Here is a 24160-nt window from a genome sequence, read left to right on the forward strand (position 1 = left end):
AGGTGCAGTTCAGGATGTGTCCACGGTGCACTGCCTCTCTGGCTGCAGCTCTAGCTCCAGGTGACATATCTTATCAGGACAACATGGTGCTGTTAACACAAATTGGATTTCCCTCTGAGAGTCTGGTCCAAGGATACAAGCTGAAAGGAAAGCGAGGGAGGAGAGAGAGGGACACAGATAGTGACAAACCGTTTCCTTGCTTTAGCTTTGCTTATGCCTGTTGTTATTCGTACGGTGCCTTTGCCCCGCTTGGATTGCATGACCATGTTTCACTCCCTTTGACAGCATTCACATTTCCACCCGTCCACATGCACAGCTGTTGTCACCAAGCAGAGAAGCTGAAGTATTTCATGCAAATTGAGTCATCTGGCATTTCAAAAATATGACTCCTACTCTTATACAATGATTGCTGGCATGAATGCAAGGTTCTAATTGAATATTGTTACTGGTTATGTATTAACTCCTTTAATAGAAAATGGAGCACTTAATCAGTTTTGTAATAATAATGATCATTTGTTTGGGAATGCAAGCATCGCCTTTTGCTGTCCAAACCAGGATTAACCGTATTTCATTTACGTTAGTTGTTTTTACATTACAGAGAGATATATGTCTTGTCAACCTGTTGCAACTGTCCGATAAACTTTTGAGTCTGTGCTGTGAGATTAGATCTATTGAATTTGAAAACATATTGTTGTGTGTGTGCCATCTCCTCAAGAGTGTGTTAAATCCCTGGAGGTAAGAGGACTCGGTTGGCTAATGGCTTCTCTGAAGCTGCCTTGCCGCGTGCTGGATGCCTGATGATTGTACATCTCAGTGGGGTTATTTGTGCCGGTGTGTGTTCATATGTGTGTGGAGTAAAAGTTAGGGGGGTTGATGAGACGGGATACCGGTCACAGGGGTGATGGAATTGCACTCTAGCAAAGACAGATGAAAGGAACAGGAAGGAAGGAACAGGAAGAATAACTGTTATGTGGAAGAAAATTGAAGAAAGTGGAGTGAAGAAAAGGGCTGCATGCACGCGGAAGAGGATTTAACCCCTTCTCTGCTGCTATCGTGATTCCACTTCACCTCCACCTTTCTCATTTTCAACGCTAACAGTTGGCCTTGTGATGGATTGTTAGTCGCAAACATACAATGGAAGTGTCCATGAGTCCTTTTCCCTCTTTTTCTCCATCTTTCTCCAATTTCTCTCTGCTTTTATTACCAAAACTCTTATCTATCTGGCCTAGTGAGCAGTCTCACTGCTGCCTTAAGCATCCCTCGCTCCTTTGTCTGTCTCCCCCCTCTCTACTCCGCCTCTTCCCATCTCTCTGCTTTTTGCTAAAGTATATGTGGCGCTTCAGCGATTCAATTTCCGTGCAGGCCCTCTCCCCTGTCCGTCAACGTGGCTTTATCTTCCCATCTCCACGTCGATTCACCCTTTTTATCGCACACCACCACCTGCTGAGAGACAGCAGCCTCTGCTGCCGTAAAAGGGTTCACCTGTACATGCGTGTGCTAGTTGATGTCATTCTTTTCAAGTGTGTTGGGGTGAGAGTCGTTCTGTGCTTTCATACTTGTGCCTTAAGATAATGGCTTTAATTTGGAGAGAGGGAGATGGTATAGTAGAGAAATATGTTTATAAGTTAAATTCATGTCGGTTTTGTGCGTGATATTGTGCGTATGTGTGTGTGTGAGAGAGAGTGACAGAATGTATCCGTTTAGAATTGGTGTTTGATTGCGTTCATGTCTCTTTCCTCTCTCCCTTATCATCTCCACATGTTTGTTGCAAACGCAGACTGCTGAAAATAAAACTTTGAGCGAGAGCAGTTGTGTGTTTAGGTTGCTTCAGCCAATTGAATTGCAGCTCCATTATTATAGATAAAATGGCCAATGAAACTATGTTCCAAAGTAAAGATTTGCTTGTGAAGGTTGTTGTGTGTGTGTCCTTGTTTGTAACTTTGACAGGAATGTATGTTTATTCCTGGCCTCAGCTGCATCTCAGCTCGCCATTTTTTAATTACTATTACCTTCATCAGTTCCTGAGTTGTTCTTTTAAATAAAAAGTGAACATGTTGTTATCACAGTTGAAAGGCGTGGCGCTATTGTGATGCCCTCCTCGAAGTCAAGCACGGCTGTGTTTAAATGCACTTCAAAGCAGAGTAGATGCCTCGCTGTCAGGGCTGTTTCTCCTGTAATGGCATTCGGCCTCTGCACGCTTTGTACCTGCTGATATCGTTTACCTGTGGCAGCTACGCCTCTGTAGTCCTCAAGATGATTACCAGTGTAGTGCAGGCTGCATGTGTGTACTTTAAAAATAAAAGGCGCACACAGGACTTGAAATGACATTCCCTGCCAGCAAAACCTCCTTTGAAATTGAATTTTTACTTGCTGACATGTACGGGGAATTTTGAACACAAAGCATTTCAACACTGTGGCACTGTACTCCTCCGTTGCAGCAGATGATTTGAATTCAGATGGTTCCTCTTAATATTGCAATTTAATTACTGAATACATGGCGACATTGCTAAAAAGAAGTCAGACAGAGCATGCAACATCAGTGAAGAGAAAATGAAGATGAATGGCAAAACCCAAACTCTTGTATGTTATCAATATATATGAGACTGACATGGTATATGAGAGCTAAACTTGCTGATCCAGGAATTTCCCATCATGGTTGGCATTCTGTAGAGTATAGTTCTGATAAGGATTTTCCTGCCCTTTCCATCTGTCTGCCTTCCTCCCTGACATTCCACACTGTAACGCTGAGCTGACAGCACTGCTCCCCTCATTTCCCTAATTGTATTAGCTGTCCTCAGTCTCAGATCATTGCCATGTCTCCGTGCGTGTTCGTCTGTCTGTGTGTGAGTGTCTGTTAAGAGCGATGGCTTCTAATGACAAGGCAGAGCCAGCCAGTAGACGTCAGGACAGCGATCTCCTCCTCTCCGGTTGTTTTTCTGTCACTAAGAAGTCACAGTGAGAGAGATGTTGTTTTCACATGAAATGGGGATGTAGACAGGAAGGATGGGAAAGGTACATTTAAAGAAGAGTCAAAAGTTCAGTCAAGCAGGCATACAGTGTATCGTGCATGTATGCACATAATGACATTGGGTATGGCTTAATTGTTTATCGTCATATTTTTTCTTTTTTCTCTCTGCTCCTCGAGGTGAGGTTTTGTTTAGTGTGTGTGTGCATATGGATGTATATATATATATACACATATATGTTCTTAAATGAAAACATTCAAGGTGAAAAAGAAAAACATTCAGTCTAGGCATAAAATGAAAGTGTGAAGAACGAGTAAATGTGAGACAGAGGAGAATGGGATGGCAGGGCGCTGGTTCAGGCCCTTTATTTTCCCTTTGTATTCCCTGTCAGTCAGCAGAACTGGTGAGAACTTGTCAAGTATTGATTATTGGGACAAGGTGTTTCAAACCACACACTACTCCCCTCCCTCTCTCTTGTCTTTCCCTTTGTGTCTGTCTGTCCACCATGATCTGTGTACTTGGCTGCTACCCAATGCAAATGTGCAAAACAGAGGAAGCAAAGTGTCACAGAGCACTTTTCCATTTTGTCGATGCTGCAACTCTTCCCTGGCTGCTTTGACAATATTAATTGCTGTCCCCAGTGCTATTGATGGGCTGACCCGAGCCAATCCCACTCAGCCCAGCTCAGGTCTCGACGGATCAGACCTCTGGCAGAACCAAGACCCACAGGACATGCACTGATCCAGTAGTCCAAGGCTTAGTTAGCATTTCCTCTCACAACGTAGGAACAACTATACATCTTACCAAGCAGAAGCATGCCAAATTATTCAAGTGCATCAACTTAGCACATGTTTATATAAGGTCGCACATAGCTATTTTTGGTACAAACATGTCCAACTGCTATTTACACATGCAAACAGAGCTGATAAATATAGCTCATCTATATTTGTTTGTGTTGCTGTTGGCAAGTTGTGTATTAAATAGCAACTCTGCTCTATAGAGCAACATGTTCAGATCATGTTCTCATCAAATTATAACTCAGAAAGTTGATTACATGGAAAAGAGGAAAACGTTGAACCCAAAGGACAAATGCATGCTGAACCAACAGCACACAGCACCTCTGGGAATGTTTTTAATGCGAGTTAGAACTGGAGTTGACTGTGGTCTTGTTCTCGGATACCTCGGGAGAACATTCAGATTCAGGCCACTGCCCTCCCCTCCTCCTGGTGGAGGGAATGTGATGAGGCAAGGCTTAATGTACTGCTTTAAAAAAAAAAGTCCAACACTTCCGCTACCAGTCAATGTATATGAACTTTTGAAAGTGTAAACAAGCTGAATCTTCTGTCAGGCAGATCATAATCACAGGATGTCAGATAATGAAAGGGGGTAGATGAGTCCAAATGTCAGAGAAATTGACTGGGTGGGTGGAAGGAGGCGGAATAAAAATGATGGAATTGAAACGGAAATTGTGTTTAATCGAAAGGGAAGACATTGCTTCAACGTATACTACTAGGAAACTGGGGAAACATTAGGAAAGTCAGATGGGTCTAAACCAGTCAGAACCAAAGATCTGATCAAAATATATATTTTTATCATGGCATATTAGTCTCGACTGTAGCAAAACACACAGCTATCTTGTCATTAATGACATAAATGTCTTCCATACATCTACTACCTTCTGTTAGGTCAAAATGACTTATCTTGATGCTAATTTCCCATTCATATGCATACTTTTCTTTGTTAATATGCTTCACCTTAGCCAACCTGACAGCTCCAAAGGACCATAGAAAGTGCTGGAAAAGCAACAGGGGGCTAGTTATTGTTATGAGCTTGTTCACACAACACATTGTTGCCTGTGGTTAAAAAAAAATCAGCAAATAAAATGAGCCTGATAGAGATAATGGATCCTGACCAGGACCAGACCAGTCGGATCTGGTCTAATCACGTTTGTGCTGAGGATCAAAGCTCTGTAGTGATGATGGAGACCAGCAGAAACGCATCAGGGATCTGTAATCAGGTAGAGATGCCAGACTTCTCCCTGCGAACAAATCTAATCCAGTCACCACAGCAAGTCTTGTTAGCGCTGTGTGTTCAGCTTCTACCCTTGTCAGCTGCAGTGAAGGCTTGTGAATGTGGACGTTTGTGTATGAACGTTGAGACAACAGGGCCTGCCTCTCTGACTGTGCCAGTTTAATTATTGCTGTCATCTCATACCAAGCCCTCGCCTCGACAGAATGGCTTGAGAGAAAAGTAATTTCCTCTCCCTTTTAAACTGCATCATATACTTTGGCAGGACCACCTATTGACAAAAAGACGTGGCAGGCTCATTTGAATATATGCGAGACACACGCACACACAAACGCCTGCAGACAGACCGCACACACGTTTGCGTACGCCCACAGTCACACAACGTACACACAAAGACAAACACATCACCTGGAGTGTTCATCCTGGTGATATGCTGGAATTGAAATTCACAGGAGTGAGCAGTACCTACTTATCTCTAATCTGTTTTTCCGATTGAAAAACTCCCTCCTACTATGCAAGTTATTTTTACCCCTAGAGCTTTAACTCCCATCACCCTGCATGGTAAGTAAGACTACATGAAGAACATGCCAAAGGAGATTATTCACAGGTGGGAATCGCGTGTTCAGTAGAAATGAAATTATCATTGGCCATGACTCAATTTAAAATCACAACAGAGGGAATTTACACATTTTTTAATGAAACTCACCACAATTTCTCATGAATAAATGTATGATCAAATTGACACATGGTCTATACCACAGACTTGTAATTTGTCTTACAGAAACGTCCTCTGCATGTCTTCTTACTTACACTTCCATTGCAGGTTTTAAAAAACACACAAAGGTCCAGCAGCGCTTGCTAACCTTACTAAGTCAGTGGAAATGTTGCAAGCCAGCTAGCAACACAGTCAATGACCATATCAACAATAGACGGTATATAAGAATCTTTATATTTAAAGATCTATGTTGGAAACAGACCATCAACGTTATGGAAAGTTAAAGTTACATCTCCTCGAGACATTCCTACTTCATTTCTGATCCTCCGGGTCCGCGACTACTTCACTCGGAGCAGCTATCAATTATGAGGTCACACTTCATTAAAGCATGAACTATCTTATGAAAACCAAACTTATTAGAAAAAAACTACACTTAGCTTATCAGCGTGTTGAAAACAAATTGTTAAAATGACAGAAACCAAATGACAGAAACCATCTTGTGTGTACTTTTAGTTTGGCCCATGTACGATCCGCTTACTTGGAAGGGGCGGGGTTTATGACCTATAATGCTGCCAGCCACCAGGGGGCAGTCAAGATGTTTTGGTTTAATTGTTGAGGAGCTGTCATGTCGTCCATCTTTATATACACACACATACTGTACATGCATTCACTTCAAACAGATTCCATCACACACAGTGAAATACTTTCATACCCTCTCACTCAATGATTGGCATTTGCAAAAGTGGCTGCATGACAGAACTGTTCAAAGGGCTAATATCTTAACACGTGTCAGTTGAGAATAACATGAACACTCAAGCACGCGCAAACATACACCCACACCGTCACACACTCACAAATGCTGAAAAGTGTGATTCTATCGACAACGGCTTCACAGGCAGCGTCTGACATTTTGCTGGGAGTGTGAGGCTAAGCGTTCAGACCTTTAGAGAATGCTCTCATTCCTCCCTTGTCCTCCCTTTATTCCAGCGTCCCCATCTTGTTTGTTCCTAGAGCACGCTTTTTTGTGGATTTCCATTAGATGCACCTGCCTGAGGTTTTTTATGGTGCCTTTCAATGCCCGAATGCACACATGCTCTCACATAGGCATACGAGTTTGTGTTTCTAAAAAAGAAGTCTGAAGAAGTCCAGGCCAGAGAGGGCAAAGAGGTATTCGCTCTGTCGTCTGCTTTTCTCTCTCAGCCAATCAGACCAGGGAGGAAGCAGAATGTATTCATGAACCTATAGCCGAACAGAACCAAACACAGATTGATATGCAACAATATTCAATGGCCAGGTGTGTTGCTATGGTGAAGAAACGGATTGGCCGGGCTCTAGATTACAGCGTGCTCTTCCCAAAACAGCCTGCCTGCACACACAGCAGCAGCACAGCACGCACACACAGACGCACACATGGCTCAGCTGATATAAGCAGGCTGATTGCAGTACTTTTACGGGTAAAGCCATTTGAATGGAAATGCGAAATGGAAGTGAATTACCAAAACTCATAGACACCAGGACCAGCTGTGAATGAGAGAAATGACTTGCTGTGAGAACACACCATGCACGTCCCAGATGGAAGTAGAAGGAAGTGCTTGTGTGTATGTGAGATGCCTGAAGCTGTTACTCAGGGACCAAAAACCTTACATCAGGTCCTTCACCTTAAGCCTGTTTGTATTTCTGCTACATTCATTAATACCGTAGACTTTTTTAATTGGGTACAAACTCACAATTTCCTCACAGACCACAGACATGAGTGACTGGCACAGTCAACGCTCAATTTGTACTTAGTACAATTTATACTTCACATACCCTGATGATACATGTCACTGCCATACTTTGAGCACTCAGTGACAATAACTCTGTCACAGCATATTAACGCTCCATTTCCCTCTTCACACAATGGTGCCCAAAAAACTACCTCAAGCTAAATAGTGACGAAACAAAAGAACTAGTCTCTGGCACATCAAACACTCCCAGCAGTGGACACGACCCCACTGCTGACACACAGTTTGTTTTGGTCAGCAATAAACAGTAAGGATCAGTAATAAAGATGCCTTGCTTCCAATATAGGCTCTTTGGATCCACTTTTGTCACCAAAAATTGTCAAAGAAACAAAAACTTTAAGTCGGATATGCCAATCCATTCCTTTTCAAACCAACCGCCTTTACCCTGCCTCGCAGTCAAAAACCATAGACCTAGCTGTGCGCCACCTGTATCAAACTAGTCCTACACTTAAGTAGACTACCATGGCTACCCACAGCGCCATTCATTAGCCACCAAATGGTGCCGACACCCACTTTCATCCACAGCCAGACAGTTGAATGTTCAACGGCTTCAAATACCAATGACTCATTATAGACAATAAACTCAGTTTGATAACACCACTGCTGTTCATAAACGATCCCAGCCTCCATGTCATATACGCAAACTCTCTACGAGAGCTCTCTGTTACCCCTCACCTCCTGTTGTTTTGCAAAAACACGGCCCCTCCTCAATCTTTCAAACATGATCAACAAAGCCATAACACACCTGTGGCACTCGCAATAGCAATTGACTTTTTGGTCTTAAATACAGGACTTAAAAATGGTCAAGAGCTTGCTTTGAGTGGCGCTTTCTCCCTGAACAAACTGCCTTGTTGACACTGTTTGGAAAGATCTAGACTAAGTGCATGTGGTGAATGTGCTTACAACGATGGGTCGATATGTAGGTATACAGTCTATGCGACCAAGTGTATTTTTGTCTGTTGTGTACCTGTTTATGTTGCTGTGTGGACTATATGTGAAAACCAATCTTCCACATATGCACACAAATTCACTATGAAATGGTCAATCAATTAGAGAAGCAACATGGAGGGGACAACAGCTGCATTTCATTGTGCTATCCTGTATTGTGTCATGACAATACAACCTTAAAACAGAAAATAATCGATTATTTCATCGATTCAATCGATTCATCAAGCAAAGCTGCCAAACGATCACAGGCTCTGTCTTTTCAGTGATGTGGATTTGCTGCTTTTCGCTGTTTTATATAATTGTAAACTGTTAGTTGGACAAAATGATATATGTCACATTGGCCTCTGGAAATTTGTTTGTTTGTAATTATTTTTACTATTTTTTTTAACATTTGTTAAAATAAGCCATTAATAATTTTGTCCGATTTTCCATGCTAAACAATTAACTGATCATTTAAATAACAAGTAACATTATCACTATTTGAAGCCCTAATATTCACCTTCACTTACATTTACACAACACACAATCAGTGTTTGCACTCATAACACGCAATCATGAATTTGTGTGAATACATTGAGTTATTTGTGCTTCTCGCACACCATCCATAAACTGCAACATGAAGGTTTACATTATGCTGTAATATGTCTCTCTCCTGTTTGCCACTGCACAACAGAGGCAAGTCTTAAAGCAATGACAACTTTACGTTAAAAACTTCCATTTCTCCCTCGTCATCTTTCATTTGAGAATGATGACCGCGATTGACTGTGCAAAAACGTTGACTCAAAGGCACACAGATACACGCACCACCCTACAGGCACACACACGTACACACACACACGTACACACACACATACACACACACACATACATACACACACACATACACACACACACACACACACGCAGCACACAATAGCAGCAAGAGGGTGACAATAGAGTGAGTTTGTGTGTCGTTAAGTGTATGAGAGAGATAGAGTGTGAAAAAAGAGAGAGTGCATGTTTTAAACAGCATGAACTGGTGATAGAGTTTGTTGTGGTAGTGTCCAAAGAACCCGAGGCAGTCATTACCTCTACTACTGAACCATTTAGGAAAATAGCCTCTTTCCAGAGCTGGCCAAATGTCTGTCTGCTATCTGTATATTTATGTGTGTGTTTGTCTGTCCTGAGGGCTTGCTGTGTTGCTCCAGTGCCACGGGGTACTTGTAAAGCCAGTCATAAAGCTACTTTCTGTTGGGCTGTTTCTCAGCCTATAATTATTTGACCCAGTAATCAATTATCTTTCATACTAACAGTTTGTTTCCCTCCTCCCCTCTTGCAGAGACTGGTGGAAGCGGCAGAGGAAGCCCACCTGCAGCATGAGGAGGATCCAGACCTGCAGGTATGTGTGTATGGAGCTACAGTATATTCTGACAACACACACATTATTACAATCAAGATGTCCATTCCCTGTTCTTGTAAGCTCATGAATTAAATCATGCAGAAAATAATTTCTCCTTCAGCGGCCAGTGCTTCTGTGATTGGACCCCAGTGAGACAAAAGGTTCAGCGAATGACAGCGGCCCCTGTAAACACAACAGAGCAGCGGCAGAGAGAAAAGGCATTCAGAATCTTGTTCTGCAGTCTGTTTCGCTTGACTAGGCTTAACAGTCTTTTCTCTTTTAAAAGTGTGTGTTTCTCCACATCTCTCTATAATCATTTTGTCAGCATACGTCTGTGTCTGCCACAGTCACACCGTCTGGTGTTCACATTCCCACATGAGCAAACAAACGTGCATACAAAGAACATTATATACACGTAAGTGTTTTGATTTTTTAATTGAAGAAAGAGAAAATCCACCCCACTCTTCGACATCTGTTAGTGATCACTTGCTGTGGATTTATGGGTCCATCGTGTTGAACGATTTTTACATTTTGTGGACAACTGAACAAAATCATAGACAATGAGATATTATATTGAGCCAGTTCTAGCAAACAGACTATACAGGCAGGTTTCTAAACAACATCATCAGTGAGATGTGCACGCATGCAGGGGGGTAGAAAACAAATCACAGTGACTTAGAGCTCATGAGGAGATGAAGAGTTTTTTTTCATGCCATAAACTGCACAAATCGCAAAAGTAATGTGTTTGATATGCTAAGAAAGAAGCCTCCCTGTTAGCTCAGCGTGTAGAATTAGCTATTAGCATCTGGATTTTACAAAGCACTGGAAGGCGGTGGATGCTTTTTGCACAGATCCTAAAGAACCCCCCCCCGCTTTAATGTTTAACACAGCTCACACAGTTACCACTCTGCGATCAGCGCTTTGATGATCAGTTTGATGTGCATTGTCAGTGTGTGCCAAAAAAGTTTTGTAAATTCGAGGATTGATGACACAAACAGATTAACCCCTAAACATGAATTTATCTCTATATACTGAATGGGATAGATAATAAAGTATGCAGTGTTTGTGCAGCAGCTTCAATGTGCCTGTCAGTTCATGTTGGACTGTACTCTACCCCATCAGATGATGTTAGGGGCATTGTAGTCCAAATCCTGAGTCCCCGTACCGCTCAGTTAAGTCATCATGATTGCACCTACAGATGTTTCATAATAATAATAATAATATCTAAAGATTCAATTGTATTTGGGAAGCATCTAATGTATTTTGTCAGAGGAGAAGCAATTGATCCTCATGTTTTTGACAGAATTTACTCAGTGACACACATATTGAGTCTGAAACATAAACCACAAATTATTATGGTATTATATCACTGTCATTTTCCTACTCAAACACTACATTTTAAACTACTCCCTGGGAGTTCCACCCTCAGTTCTGCAGACTTGGGCGAATGCATTTCGCTAATCATATCAGCATACACACCCCCATACCCAGCCTCCGCTCTCATGGTTCTGCCTCAAATCCATTTGAGCAGCTTTCATTTTTAGAGTGCAGCTTTGTAGTGTTTGTGTGTCTGTGTGTGCGTGTGTGTGTAGGTGTGCGTGTATATGTGTGTGAGCCAGAGAGAGGGAGACAGTGCACTCGTAATGTTTTCGCCTGAGTTTGCTGCGCATCATGCACATCTCAGAACAGAGTTTATTAAAGTAGGAGGAGCAACAGAAGAAACTTGAGTGTTAAAAAGGAAATGTGATGCTAAGCCGACTTGGGAGCATTTGCTGCTAAACTACTTATAAAGTCTGTGGCGTGAGTGTTATGTGTGCTTGTGTTTCTGCCTGTGGCGGTGAGTATGTGTTTACTCTGTCAGCTCTTTAAGACATTACAGAGAATACCCTGTGGTTTTCTGCTTTCATGGGCCATTGAGATGGATCAATGACTAAATTTAACCACTGACTGCTGTCCAGTTCTGAATGTTCCTCTCATAGCCCTTTCCTTCCTTTTCTGGTAATCTTGATCTCTTTAATTTCCTCCTCCATACTTTAAAAGAAACACTGTAACACTTAAAAAAAGGCTTTAAAGAGGAGCAAGGCTTGGCATATGTTTGCCTTTGTTTGTTTGGATGGTGCATTATTTTATTATCGAACATAGATAACAGTTAATCGACTGAAAATGAATCAGCAATTTTTTTGACAATCAATTCATGTTTAACCCATTTTCTAAGCAAAAACTCCAAACATACATCCTGTATTTCTTTCCCAATAAACTAATCAAAAATAACAGATTAATAGATGATGTAAAAAAGAAGCTTCAGGCTGATAGATAACGCAACATCACATTGATGTAATAATTTATTGAGATTTGCTGCAATTGTGGTGTTCGATGTAAGAAATAAATGCAGCTGCTGTTCCCAACATAGAGTTTAAGCTCATACAAATCAGCAAGTGCTTCTGTCAAGACAATGTGGCACAGAAAATATAGACCACAATGCAACATAGTCACACAAAAATATATTTAGAGAATGTGTGCTATTCTTCAATTGGAAAAAATCGGTCTCTCTTTCTACTGCCTGACAATCCTGTTTGCTTCACTTCCACAATCACCCACAGCTGATTGCAACAAGTACACTCTGGGTCTGAACACCATTCTGTAACTTGTACTGTATATCACCAGCTGAAGCTACAGGTACACCCGGAGATCAGCCTGGAAAGACAATTGCCACATTTTATCACAAGATTACTTTGTATATGTTTATTAGCAGATTTCCAGCTATTGTTGGGCTGGGACGAGTGTAGACCATCACCCACTCGCTCGGTTGCAACTACCCATGCAAGTGGAGTACATGAATATATATAGTTCCCTGTACATGTATTATTCGGGAGTGTACGATATAGTTTCATGCATCTTACTTTGTCTGCACATATGCGTGTTTGTTGATGTTGTTGCATGTAAACAAAACTGCCTTCATAGAAATGTACTTGTGTTTGTCATGTGTGTCATTTGTGGACATTTGTCTGTGTGTTTGTGTTTTCATATGCCGCTTTAGGGGCAGTAACATTGTGTGGGCCCACAGCGGCGCTTCACGCCAGTAATTACTTGGCGGAGAAGATGAGATGAGCCCAGAGAAGTGAGTGTCTCTTTGTTTCAGCTTTAATGACACAGCTCCAGAGCTGATAATGGCTGATAGAGAGCCTATATGAAGGGTCTCACAATACCTAAGCCAGAGTGAGACGCCATTATCAAGCCAAAATATCTCCATAAGAGATATTATTTTGAAATACCTGTTTTATATATATATGTAGTATACCAAAAATGTACATTACATGTACCGGCCAGATGCTTGTTAGCATGGTGTGTGACCACAGTAATATAATCTAATCTAATCAGAGATTCATGTAATGGCAGATGCAGTTGGTGTATGATGCAGTCTTACTTCATGACAGAGCTTCATTTCTGAACCTGGAAAACTCGCAATACAGAGTGCCTGGGTTGGGTACAGGGAGCAAAACAAGTCAGGGAACATATAACCACAGAGCCCTTATAGTGGACAGAGGACCACAGTACAGGTTTACATTAGCCACACTCATTTAAGCACACCACTCAAATGCATACTTTTTTAACAGCAAGTCCTTAGTAATAATATGACGAAATATTCAGAAACCACTTGTCCGCATCATGAACTCATCACCACTTTTGTCTTCTTCATATTACTGTACCGGTCCCACTACACATAACCCCTCAATCAGTCATTATCAGCACATACTCCTAAGAAAAAACACATGTATGTGCTTGGCTTTTTCATTTTTTACAAAGTCCATTCTCTCCCTCTTCATCTTGGCCACGCTGCTGATCCACTGAAACGAGTTTGGCGTGTTTAGGGTCTGACAGATAAAGTTCTGCTGATTTAAGTGGTTAACAAGTAACATCAATGGGAAATAAAGGAATGGTAGAACTCCTTGCATCACATTTTCTAGAAAATGGATAGAAAGATCTTGATAGTCCCTGGCCAAATAAATGTGGGAGGTTCTGCATCATGTTCCGACATCCGCCACAAATGAATCCCTGCTTCACCAGCTCGGCCGTCGTAGTTATAATAACTGATTGTCTTCGCCATGTGTGTGTGTGTGTCTTGTTATTTATCCTGGTTTTTCAGCACCTCTTGGCAAATTATGTCCCACCCATTATTTTTCATTGCTAATTGTGTTTGAATTGCTTGAGCATAAAATGAAACGTTTGAGCATTCTTTAACTGCTTTGGCGGTTTTTGGTGCTATTTACATGTCATGCATGAATGTGAATATGCATGTGCATTTTTGTGAGGGCTGTATGTGTACACCTGTGTAGGTGTTTGTGTGTGTTTGTCTGTATCTGTACAGCTCTCATGGTGGCATTTCAAAAAGTGCCTTTTACTGCAGAACATGGTGAATAGATGGTAATTATCACCAGCTGCGCTAAAAATACCACATCCACGCTGTAGGGTGAAACCTCCTCCATCAGTATTCGGGGGTATATTATAAAATGTTTGCGTGTTTTTTTGCTATTGGATACATATTTGTCTGGCAGCAGTTTGATAGGAATTTCCTTATCTATCCTTTCCAGAGCTCTTCTGCGTCCATGTGAAATTGGCACGGTAATCTGCTGCGATTTTCCTCCCTTGCTCTTTTACCCGCACTGCTCATGTACTGTAAATAGGAAAGCAGAGAGCAGTCTCCCATGCCCTCTGCAGCCAATGAAATCCTTCCTTGGAGGTTGGGGACAAACAGCCAATTGCCAATGATGTTGACTACATATGTAGCCCCAGTCTGGAGCAAGCATTGGGAGAGAAACGCTTAATCCTTTTCTCCCTCTCCTTTGTTCTCATACACCCCTGTCTAGGGTATTACCATAGAGTGCAGAGAGGTGGCCACATGCTTGTTGATTTGCCAATTTGCTCTTATGACTGGAAAAAAATATTTGACCTGAGTTTGTGTGTCTGCGTATCCAGGTATCCTCACTGTCCTGTGGCATGCATGGCCAGTGATGTGAAGATGGGATTTTTAAGCAATTTATTCAAGAGTTGGCCTTCACTGTCCAACGTATAATGCACAAATACGTCACACATACTGGTCGTCAACTCCAGACACACAGCATTTCAAGGTACCGTCGTCTATAATCTCAGAGAAAAGGGTTCAAAAATGTTCCCTACAAAGAGATAGGGTGCTACCTAGAAACATTGATGTTGACAAGCCTCCGGAAAGCTTCTTTGAAAGAATCAGTTTCAGAAGAAAGATATCCTTTATGTATCTGAGAGATAATAAGAAACATATTCCCATACACTGTACCATTTGCTTATCATGTTATTGCATGAAGTATGTTTCTTACCAACATACTTCTTAAGGTTATTTCAACAATTATAGTTTCTCAGTAATTAAGTCATTAAGTATTACTTCTAATATCAAAAAGACAATTCTGCATTAATCACAGTTTATACCACTGACAACATTTTTGTCGTTACTCCCTCACACACTCTTATGCAGAATTTGTTTTAGGTGCATTGTAGCCTCACTTGGCTGCTGTAGATTTTAGTCATGTATTTCTCAGAGTGGGTGGACACAAAGTTTAAGATGCATGAAGGACTTTAAGCACAGCGTATGAACCCTTACTTGACCTTTCCTCCAAGTTATTTACTCAATCTTCTGACTTGTTTACTCCCTGATTACCTGTATCTCTGCCCGCTGGTTGTTTTCTAGTCACATTTCCACACTCTGGGAGGGGTGTCTCCCCATTTCCCAACCGTGAAGAAAGCGAGTAAGGAGGTGGGTGAATAGAGTAGAGTCGAAGTGGAGCTGAGAGTTAAAAGTGAACACCAGGGGTGGAGCGTCACGGTCAACCCCACACTACTCATGAGGTCTCCTCTCTGCCTCGCTCTCTCTATTTTCCCCTTGAGGCTGTTGACTCACTGTGCAGCAAGAGTACTTATCAAAATCAACAGGAGTGTTTTTATTTGTTCGTGAGCATGTGCATGTGGGTCACACACTGTATACGCATGACTGGGTGAACATAGGATGCTTAGCTGTATAGGTGCTGTAAGGCAAACGGGACTCTTGCCCACTGCCCTTACACTTTTAATGCAGTGCGCCTGTGTCTTTTTCATATTAGTGTGACTGACGACCACAATTTTTGCCTTCATATCTAAGGCCTTGGAAGGGCATATAACAGTCCTGCGAGAGACACAGATAACAGATTGAATTCCTTTTTTGTCAGGGCATTTGATTTATAGATTACTGTCATGGTGTTCAGAGAACTTTAACAAATGTAACAAAAAATGTTTCTAATCTAAACTTCCTAACCTGGCTTTAATATAACTGCGCGTTGACATTGTGCACCAGCTTGAAATCAACAATAGCCACTCAACTCAATGATTGCAGGTAAATAGCAGTATTTAAAACCAACATTAAGTGTGTGTTTCACTGTCATACCCTCTCTTACACAAGTCTCACTCAGCACTCACAAACACATTATGATCAGTTTGTTAAAAACAGTCAAATGCATATCCACAGAGGAACTGAAGCAGGTTTTTTGTAGCATACTTCCTACTGTGGCTGTTTCAAAGTGTTTTACTTGCAATTTAATGTAATCAACATACATTTACATAAGATATATTATTTTAAAAAAGCATCAAAAGTGCTTTACATAAAAGAAATAGCTAGAATGAATTTAAAAGAGAGTAATAAAGAAAATATACAAAAGTAGTGGAAAACCTGACAAATATGAAATGATATGATAATGATGTAATTACAATTTATGATCAATTGTTGTATTGTGTTAACGCAGCAGTGACATTTTGATGTTAAAATGGTACATATAACACCTTAAATCTATCCATCTTTTGGGCCTACTGTATGTTTAGTAGAACTGAAATATGCTCCACTGTTTACCTCCAGTAACCCGTCCTCATCCTCTCCCTCTCTGTCTCTACCACACTGAGTGAGTGAGTGGGTGCTGATGGTACATGTACGATCTCTCAGCGTACTGTAATGCACTGCAACGTTAAAGATCAGGTTGTTAACACCAGGATCAGGGACTGCATTAGTGGTGCTGGGCACTCCTTCACTGCAATGCTGGAATGGCATAATTGACTTACTCAACACATACACCCACACTTGGACACACACACACACACAAAGTCACACATTATGTACACAGAGCCTCAGGGGAGCACAGACAGATGCTAACACACACACATATACACACCATGGTTTGCCCCTGCCACCATTCACACACCCACACGCACTCCCACACTATTGAAACTCAAAAGCTGATGGGTGTAATTTTAATCAAAATGAAAGGCCACATACTGTGAATTTAAATAAGTCTATTAGCAAACTCAGTTGTTTGTTTTATTTTTTTACTTGACTTGATATTCTCTAAACTTTTAACAGCTCTCATGATGTTTCCTTTCTGTGTGTGTGGGTGTGTGTGTGTGTGTGTGTGTGTGTGTGTGTGTATATGTGCATACACAACAATGGCCATGTGGGCATGTGTTCTTTTTGTTGTTTTTTTTAACATGTTTTACAAATTAACTTTGGAGCTATTCCACTGTCTGCGTTTGAACAAAGAAAAAAGCAACCATTGGTGGAAATTGCTTTTATTTAGGAATTGAGGTTTATCTCGTTTTCCTGATCCATCTATCGTACAGACAGAGAGGAAAGATGGAGCAAAGCCAGCAAGATGGAAGACACAAACGCATATAAAGGGTTGACTAGACAGAGACAACCAGGAAATTGCAACAATAGTCTCATATAGAGCTGATCGTAGTCAAACCGTGCTAATGAGAGCTGTTTGCATGAGAGAGCACATCCGTGTTGAATCCCTGGGTGAGAAAGAGGGTGGTGAGGAGCTTGATGAGGATTGCATACAGCCAGTAAAACAATAGGTAGAAGCAAACAGGCTGAGCCAGAAAAGGAAAGGGACAAATCACATTGGGAGGGTGAGACAGAGGAAGTGAGAGGGAGAATGATAGAACAGAAAGACATTGGCAGAAAGAGAACAGAGTGAAGACGCAATGGGCCCTTGTCTGCTGCAGGTGCAGTTGGCTGTGCCTCTGTTTACCATGTGAGTGTGTGTGTGTGTGTGTGTGTGTGTCGTAGTCTGTGCGTGTACATCTTGTACAAACCCATTTTTAAGTATACTAATTTTCACTTACTCTGTTAGGTTGAGGTCAAATTGAGAATAATTTGTCCCTCATGGGAAGTTATTCTGTTCCCAACAAGCAAGTCTGACAAGTTCTGCAGCTTCTGCAGCTCCATTTCCCTCGTTACACCGTTTACAGGGAGGTTATTTGTGCTTTTCAAAATTAGCCAAAGAAATGAAGAATGGATAAAATCTTAAAACCAATTGAGCAATTATAGGTAAGAAGTACTAAAGGGCAGAGATGGAAGAAGTACTGGTAGATCATTACCATAAGTAATATTAACAATACCACAGTGTAGAAATACACAATGTAAGTCCTGGATTCAAAATACTACTTCAGTAAAGGTACATAAGTATTAGCATCAAAATATACTTAAAGCACCGAAAGTAAAAGTGCTCATTATGCAGAATGGTCAATGTAAGAAAAACATATATATATATATATATATCATTGGAATTGAATTATTGATGTGTTTGTGTGTACAGCACAGGTGGGGCCAATTTCAGCAACTTTAAATGCTGCTGGGTAGTTTACGCTATAAACACATCAATTATTACTTGATTTATATGTTGCATTAATTATCTGAATTTGCAAAGTAGCTGGTAACTAATGTCAAACGAATGTAGTGGTGTAAAGTAAAGTAGGTCCATTGGTTTCCAACATGTATGTAGAGTAGTACAAAGTAGAATAAAATGGAAATACGCAAATAAAGTACAAATTCCTTACTGTACTGTAATATTTAAGTACAATAGTTAAGCATATGCACTTAGTTACTTTCCACCACTGCGAAAGGGCAGTTGAAGAGTACTGATTCTGTACAATTTGCATGATTGTCATTTGTGTATTTTTTGCACGCGTGTTTTGTGTGGATATCTTTATACTGGAGAACAACATACCGAGAGAGACCTTGAGAAGTTGTGAAGGTAATAATCAGGTGTAATTATGGCTGGCTCTGGATGCTGTGGCCCTCTTTGACAGGGAATCAAGATACAGATGCCAGCGGTAGGGAGGTCAGGTGCAGAGGAAGCTAAACACTGGTGAATAGGACACATAAGCAATTCTCTGCATTGAGGAACAGTGCCAGAGTGCCCCACTGCCTGAAGGTCGTCATTCCTGCAACCTCACCAGATTCTAAGTCACGAGACACTCACTTTTCTGATCACAGTTCAGGGTGCTGGCTTGATCTCATAAGATTTGAACACAAACATGGAATGTTATCCCCTTTATTAAAGTTGATATGGCAAACGTGTTAGCAAGCAGTTGCCTGTTTACCCATTCAGATGATACAGAGCAACGTTACCGTTCATGTGGGGTCGTGTTGGCAAATATAAGTAGAATACTCACTGTTCTTTAAGCTCTGTTTTTAGTCTCCATTAACTCTTGAGGGAAATATGACAAATACTCTAATATGTCCACCAGCCATTCATTAACTTTGTCTGTTTGCCGTTTGATGTTCGACAAGTAGCTTACAGTGGAGCCGTTTATTTCAAGACAACTTCCAAAAATATGCCTTGAGAGCAGTGAGAATGAACCAGTACCGTGAGGTTGTAGGCCAGAACTGCAGAGTAGGGTGATTATTATCTGTCCATCACTATGAGCATAAGCTTCTCACACACACAAGTAGTGTCATGTGATCCATTGTCGGTACAAAAATGTGACGAAAGCTGCTTTTAAGTATCCAGATATGTCACATACGCAGCCGTTTGACCCCCTTTTCTATCCTCTAGGTGTCCTTTTCTGTCCTTTCCTTTTGTCCAGTCCGATCGTTTCCTATCGTTTCCTTTTCTGTCTTTTTGCCTTATTGTATTATATCCTATCCTATTGTATCATGTCGTCCTTGTCTGTCTTGTCTTGTCTTTTCCCATCTTATCCTATCTTCCTGTCCAGTGCTATGCCTATTATCTATCTTTTGTCCTTTCTTCTCCTCTTGCTCTTGTGTCTCCTGTCTTTGCTTCTTCTCTTTTTCACTGACTTCCTCTCATTCTCTTCACTTGCAAATTGTATCGTTAAAGACTATAGAGATAGTAAAAGCTTTTTTAAACTGATGTCTTGCTTTTGTGTTGTTTTTTGCTCTGTAAATTCTATTTCATGGCTTTTTCATTTTGTTCGACATATTGTAAAGCACTTTAACTTTTCCTTTGAATATATATCCTCACTAACTTACTTACGAGAAGTTCCACTGTCAGAGCGGACCTCTCAGATTATAACTCGACATTTTGAAGAAATTATTAAATTTCACTCTCACATCCTTGTTTGATAATTGTTCTGTTTTTCCTTAAAAACACGAGGTTGAAGTGGTTCTGCAAATCAACACAGCAAAACACGCTTTGTGTTTCTCTATTGAGTCTCACTATGACTCTGTGCTCTTTGGCTTTTCCCAACCTGCTCATTTTTAGAATGAGTATTTTGTTTTGTTTTGTCGCTCATCACACACAAACGGCTTTTGAAATCATACAGTGTTTCAAGTTGAGAGGAATGGAAAGAGGCAAGTGAAACAGAAGGCGAAGAAGAAGAAGGAGAAGAAGGAGGGAAAATATAGGCAGAAATATGCAACACTGTGCTCCCTCACCTTCAAATGGCAGTGCTCCCCTTGATAAAAGGCTAATAAGCCTAATCAGGCCTGATGAATTACAATGATAGGCCCTGCTTTTGCCAGCCTATTTGATGGCTTTATCTGGGTTTTGCACCGGGCAGAGGCGATGATGGTGTTCCTCAAGAGGAGCTGGAAAGATTTTGCCAAAGTGAAGGTTACTGGTGCTAGAAAACTGAAGGCAGGGTGATAGGGAGGGTTACTTCTGTCATACAGAGGAAAGAGTCCACCGAAGTGACAATACAATATAATATGTCGAAGGGCTTGTGTCAGGATTTGGTGATGGAAAGATGAGGTATAGTGACTTTATAATGTGTGCTCTATAGGCTACTGTTTTCTCTGCTCCTGAAATCACCCTGTATTTGGACCTGCGGTCTTGTCAGTCTCTGAAAAATCAAGTACACAGAGTGTCTGTCCCTCTCTGAATGATGACACATGTACTGAGGCTTTGTGTTGAACTCTTGAGAATGCCAATTCATTTTCCTCTGAGGCCCTTGGCAAATCTTATTCTCTTGGTCATTACAAGAGAAATCAATGTGGCCTTAAGCCATGTAATCACCACCATTCACCTGGACAATGGATGAAACCGCTGCTGCTGCCATTGCTACTGACAGTAAGAACAGTAAAATATGTCTTTAGAAGAAAGGTTGTTCACTTCTTGTCCTAACCACTTACACAAGTGAAATTATGTTGAATATAATAATGACATATTCATGATCATCCATCCATCCGTTATCTATAACCGCTTATCGTTTTCAGGGCTGGAGCCGATCCCAGCAGACGTTGGGCGAAGGCAGGGTGCACCCTGGCCAGACTATTGCAGCACTGACAACCATTCACGCTCACATTCCCCCTCTTGCTGTGAGGCGACAGTGCTTGCTACTACACCACCACTGTGTAGCCCTTATTCATGATCAGTTTAATGCACATTTCAGTGAAGTGCATTGAGACCTGGTTCAGATTCCAGATGTCATCAAAGTGAAATTAAAAAACAAATAAACGTACAACAATATGTATACCTTTGGGTTTTTATTCTAAAATGTCAAATGATCGCTTCAGGATCTTTGTCTCTTTGTTGTCTTTTGTTCTGCATCGGCTATAGTCTTGGCAGGCTTTGCCCCTGTGTGGTACCTCAGGCTTCAGCGCCTTAAGGATGCAGGGAGCCATGAGCTCTATATTTATCATGCTCTATGATTTATTAATAGTCTCCACAGTATGCGCAGTACTAAAAATACAGTGGAGGCAGAGCACCACATGCAGCATCTGGCTAGGAAGGGAGTGTGCAAGCTGAGGAGAGATCTGTCAACTCAGCAGCTTTCCGTTGTAACATCATGCACATCTGGGATGATCCAGGGTTTCAGGTTACCTCAGTACGCAAATTACTCTCTGACTCAGCACTTTAGTGACCCAGTCATTCTATGCAGTGATAACATGACTCAGCAAGTAGGACATATTGAATGCAAGATACATAATTCTAAATGAAATACTCAGTAAACTTCAGTATTTAGGAGTATATTGTATCTGAAATGTCATAACTGTCTCTCTTTCTCTTTCTCTCTCTTCTTATCTCCAGTATGAATACTTCAATGCGGTGTTGATCAATGAGGTGGACGAGGAAGGGAACAGCGTAGAGCTCGGAGGAGAATTCATCCTGCAACCCAATGACCACTTTAACAACCTGTCAGTCAACCTCAGTCTCAGCGTGGTCCAGGTGCCCACCAACATGTATAACAAAGGTATGTTCAGTACCTCTACTTTATGATAAAGGTGTCAAAAACACGTTAATCATCACCATAACACATCATGTACATCTTAGCCTTTCAGGAACATGTATTTTTGCTGAATTTCTTTCAGATATAATCCAACAAGTTAGCGTGCTGGTGCACGTGGATGGACGCCTGTGACTGGAGGAGGATTTGAGTTCATTAACTGTAGCTCTTTGGATCATCCCTACCACACACTGACTTAATTAGAAGTTAAATAATCAGACGTTCGGCTAATTTACCAACCCATAAAGGCCTTGTGCAATGCTTAGTGGACAGAGTGAATGTCGTGTCGACTTAACCCAGCTACCAGAGGCAAAGAAATGATGTATGTGTATGTATATATATTATAAAGACAGAAAGGGAGAGAGGAAATGAGGGATAGAACAAATGAGAAAGAAAGTAGGTTAAGTCAGACTGATGGAAGGTCTGAGCAACAGATTAATTACAGCTAGGTGGAAAAAAGAGAAAAAGCAAGTGAGAGTGACAGGAGGCGAGTGAATGAAATGGAAAGAAATTGAATGAAAGGGCTAGGAGAGAGAGGCTGGCAGGCCGACACAGGGAGAGGAAGAGTCATTTTGATTTGATTCACAGGCAAATGAGTAGAATTGCGCATACACACACACACACACACACACACACACACACACACACACACACACACACACACACACACACACACACACACACACACAGCTTTAATCATTTTAGATCTGCAGGCTTTGTTCACCGGTCGTGATAACGTGGATGTGTTGGCTGGGACTGCAGGGAGCTCGTTGGTGGGCAAAGTATCACAGTTCTGCAAAAACAGACTGAGACGCTTGACATGGGAAAAGGATTTCCGATGGAACTATTATTGTTACGAAGTGATCTAACTGTAATCTGTGCTTGAATGCATCAGATTGATCAGTGCAGCTGCGAGAGGATGCTCTATTCTTTGTCTAATACGTCCTTGTTTCTGAAACCCTCCCTACGTGCACGAGCTAGTCACTCTCGTCTGAACCTGTTTTTCATGCTGCTGGTCTGGCTGTATCGCCTGTGCAGGTCATAAATAGTTTGGTGGGAAAGGTGATGAATTGGAGTTTAAGTCCATGTTAGCAGAGAGCTGCATGCCCCCTGAGATTAATCGTATGAGGAACACACCACATCAAACATCCATCTTCCAAACTCACTTCCAACCAAAACACAACCCACACCATCATACTTTATGAGGCTACATGACAGGAAAATGTACCATGTACGCAGTGAAGCCATGTGCACATTTGCAGCAGGTCGATACACTCTAATGTCCATGCACTTACTTTTATACTCTATACTCATGCTTCCTCTTAGACTTTTGTTTTTGCATTTTGACATTTCACTGAGGTATACGTAACGTGACGGTATTTGTGTAAATACATTTAAAAAATAAAAAGAAGAGCTGCTGGTGACACAAGTCATTGTAGCATGTACAACATTGTCGAGCATACAATGCTATGTGTCTGTTAGAAACGTTTATAACACACAAGTGCATTGGAACAGAATGATTTGCATAATGTCTGGACATTATTTGGATCCGTTTCTTTGATAATTCGTTCCGTCAAGGGTCATCTAATCCTAATCTCGGAAGACGTCATGGTTGCCAATCAGCCTACGTATATACTGACGTGAACACAACAGATTTACTATCAACCTTTGACGCCCGGTCACAAGTAAACAAACAGATGGGATAGCCATTAAGAAAGACAACTAAGACGCTTAATGAAGAACACAGCTGAGAAAGCTTGTGTGAAGATTGGTTCATACAAGGACACAGACTTTATGGAACCAGCTGCTTAGATTACAG

The 24160-nt window shown here is 41.3% G+C and overlaps 1 protein-coding gene across 1 annotated transcript in view; it reads left to right on the forward strand.

Annotated features, from left to right (window-relative positions):
* Window positions 1-24160, forward strand: part of cacna2d3a (calcium channel, voltage-dependent, alpha 2/delta subunit 3a) — a 105431-nt gene that overhangs the window by 20577 nt on the left and 60694 nt on the right. The window contains exons 4-5 of the mRNA XM_079273539.1: window positions 9760-9819; window positions 22146-22308. Coding sequence (XP_079129665.1) covers window positions 9760-9819; window positions 22146-22308 — 223 coding nt within the window. The remainder of the gene's footprint in view (window positions 1-9759; window positions 9820-22145; window positions 22309-24160) is intronic.

This window comes from Melanostigma gelatinosum (assembly GCF_949748355.1).
Source record: "Melanostigma gelatinosum genome assembly, chromosome: 8".
NCBI classification, from domain to species: Eukaryota; Metazoa; Chordata; class Actinopteri; order Perciformes; family Zoarcidae; genus Melanostigma; species Melanostigma gelatinosum.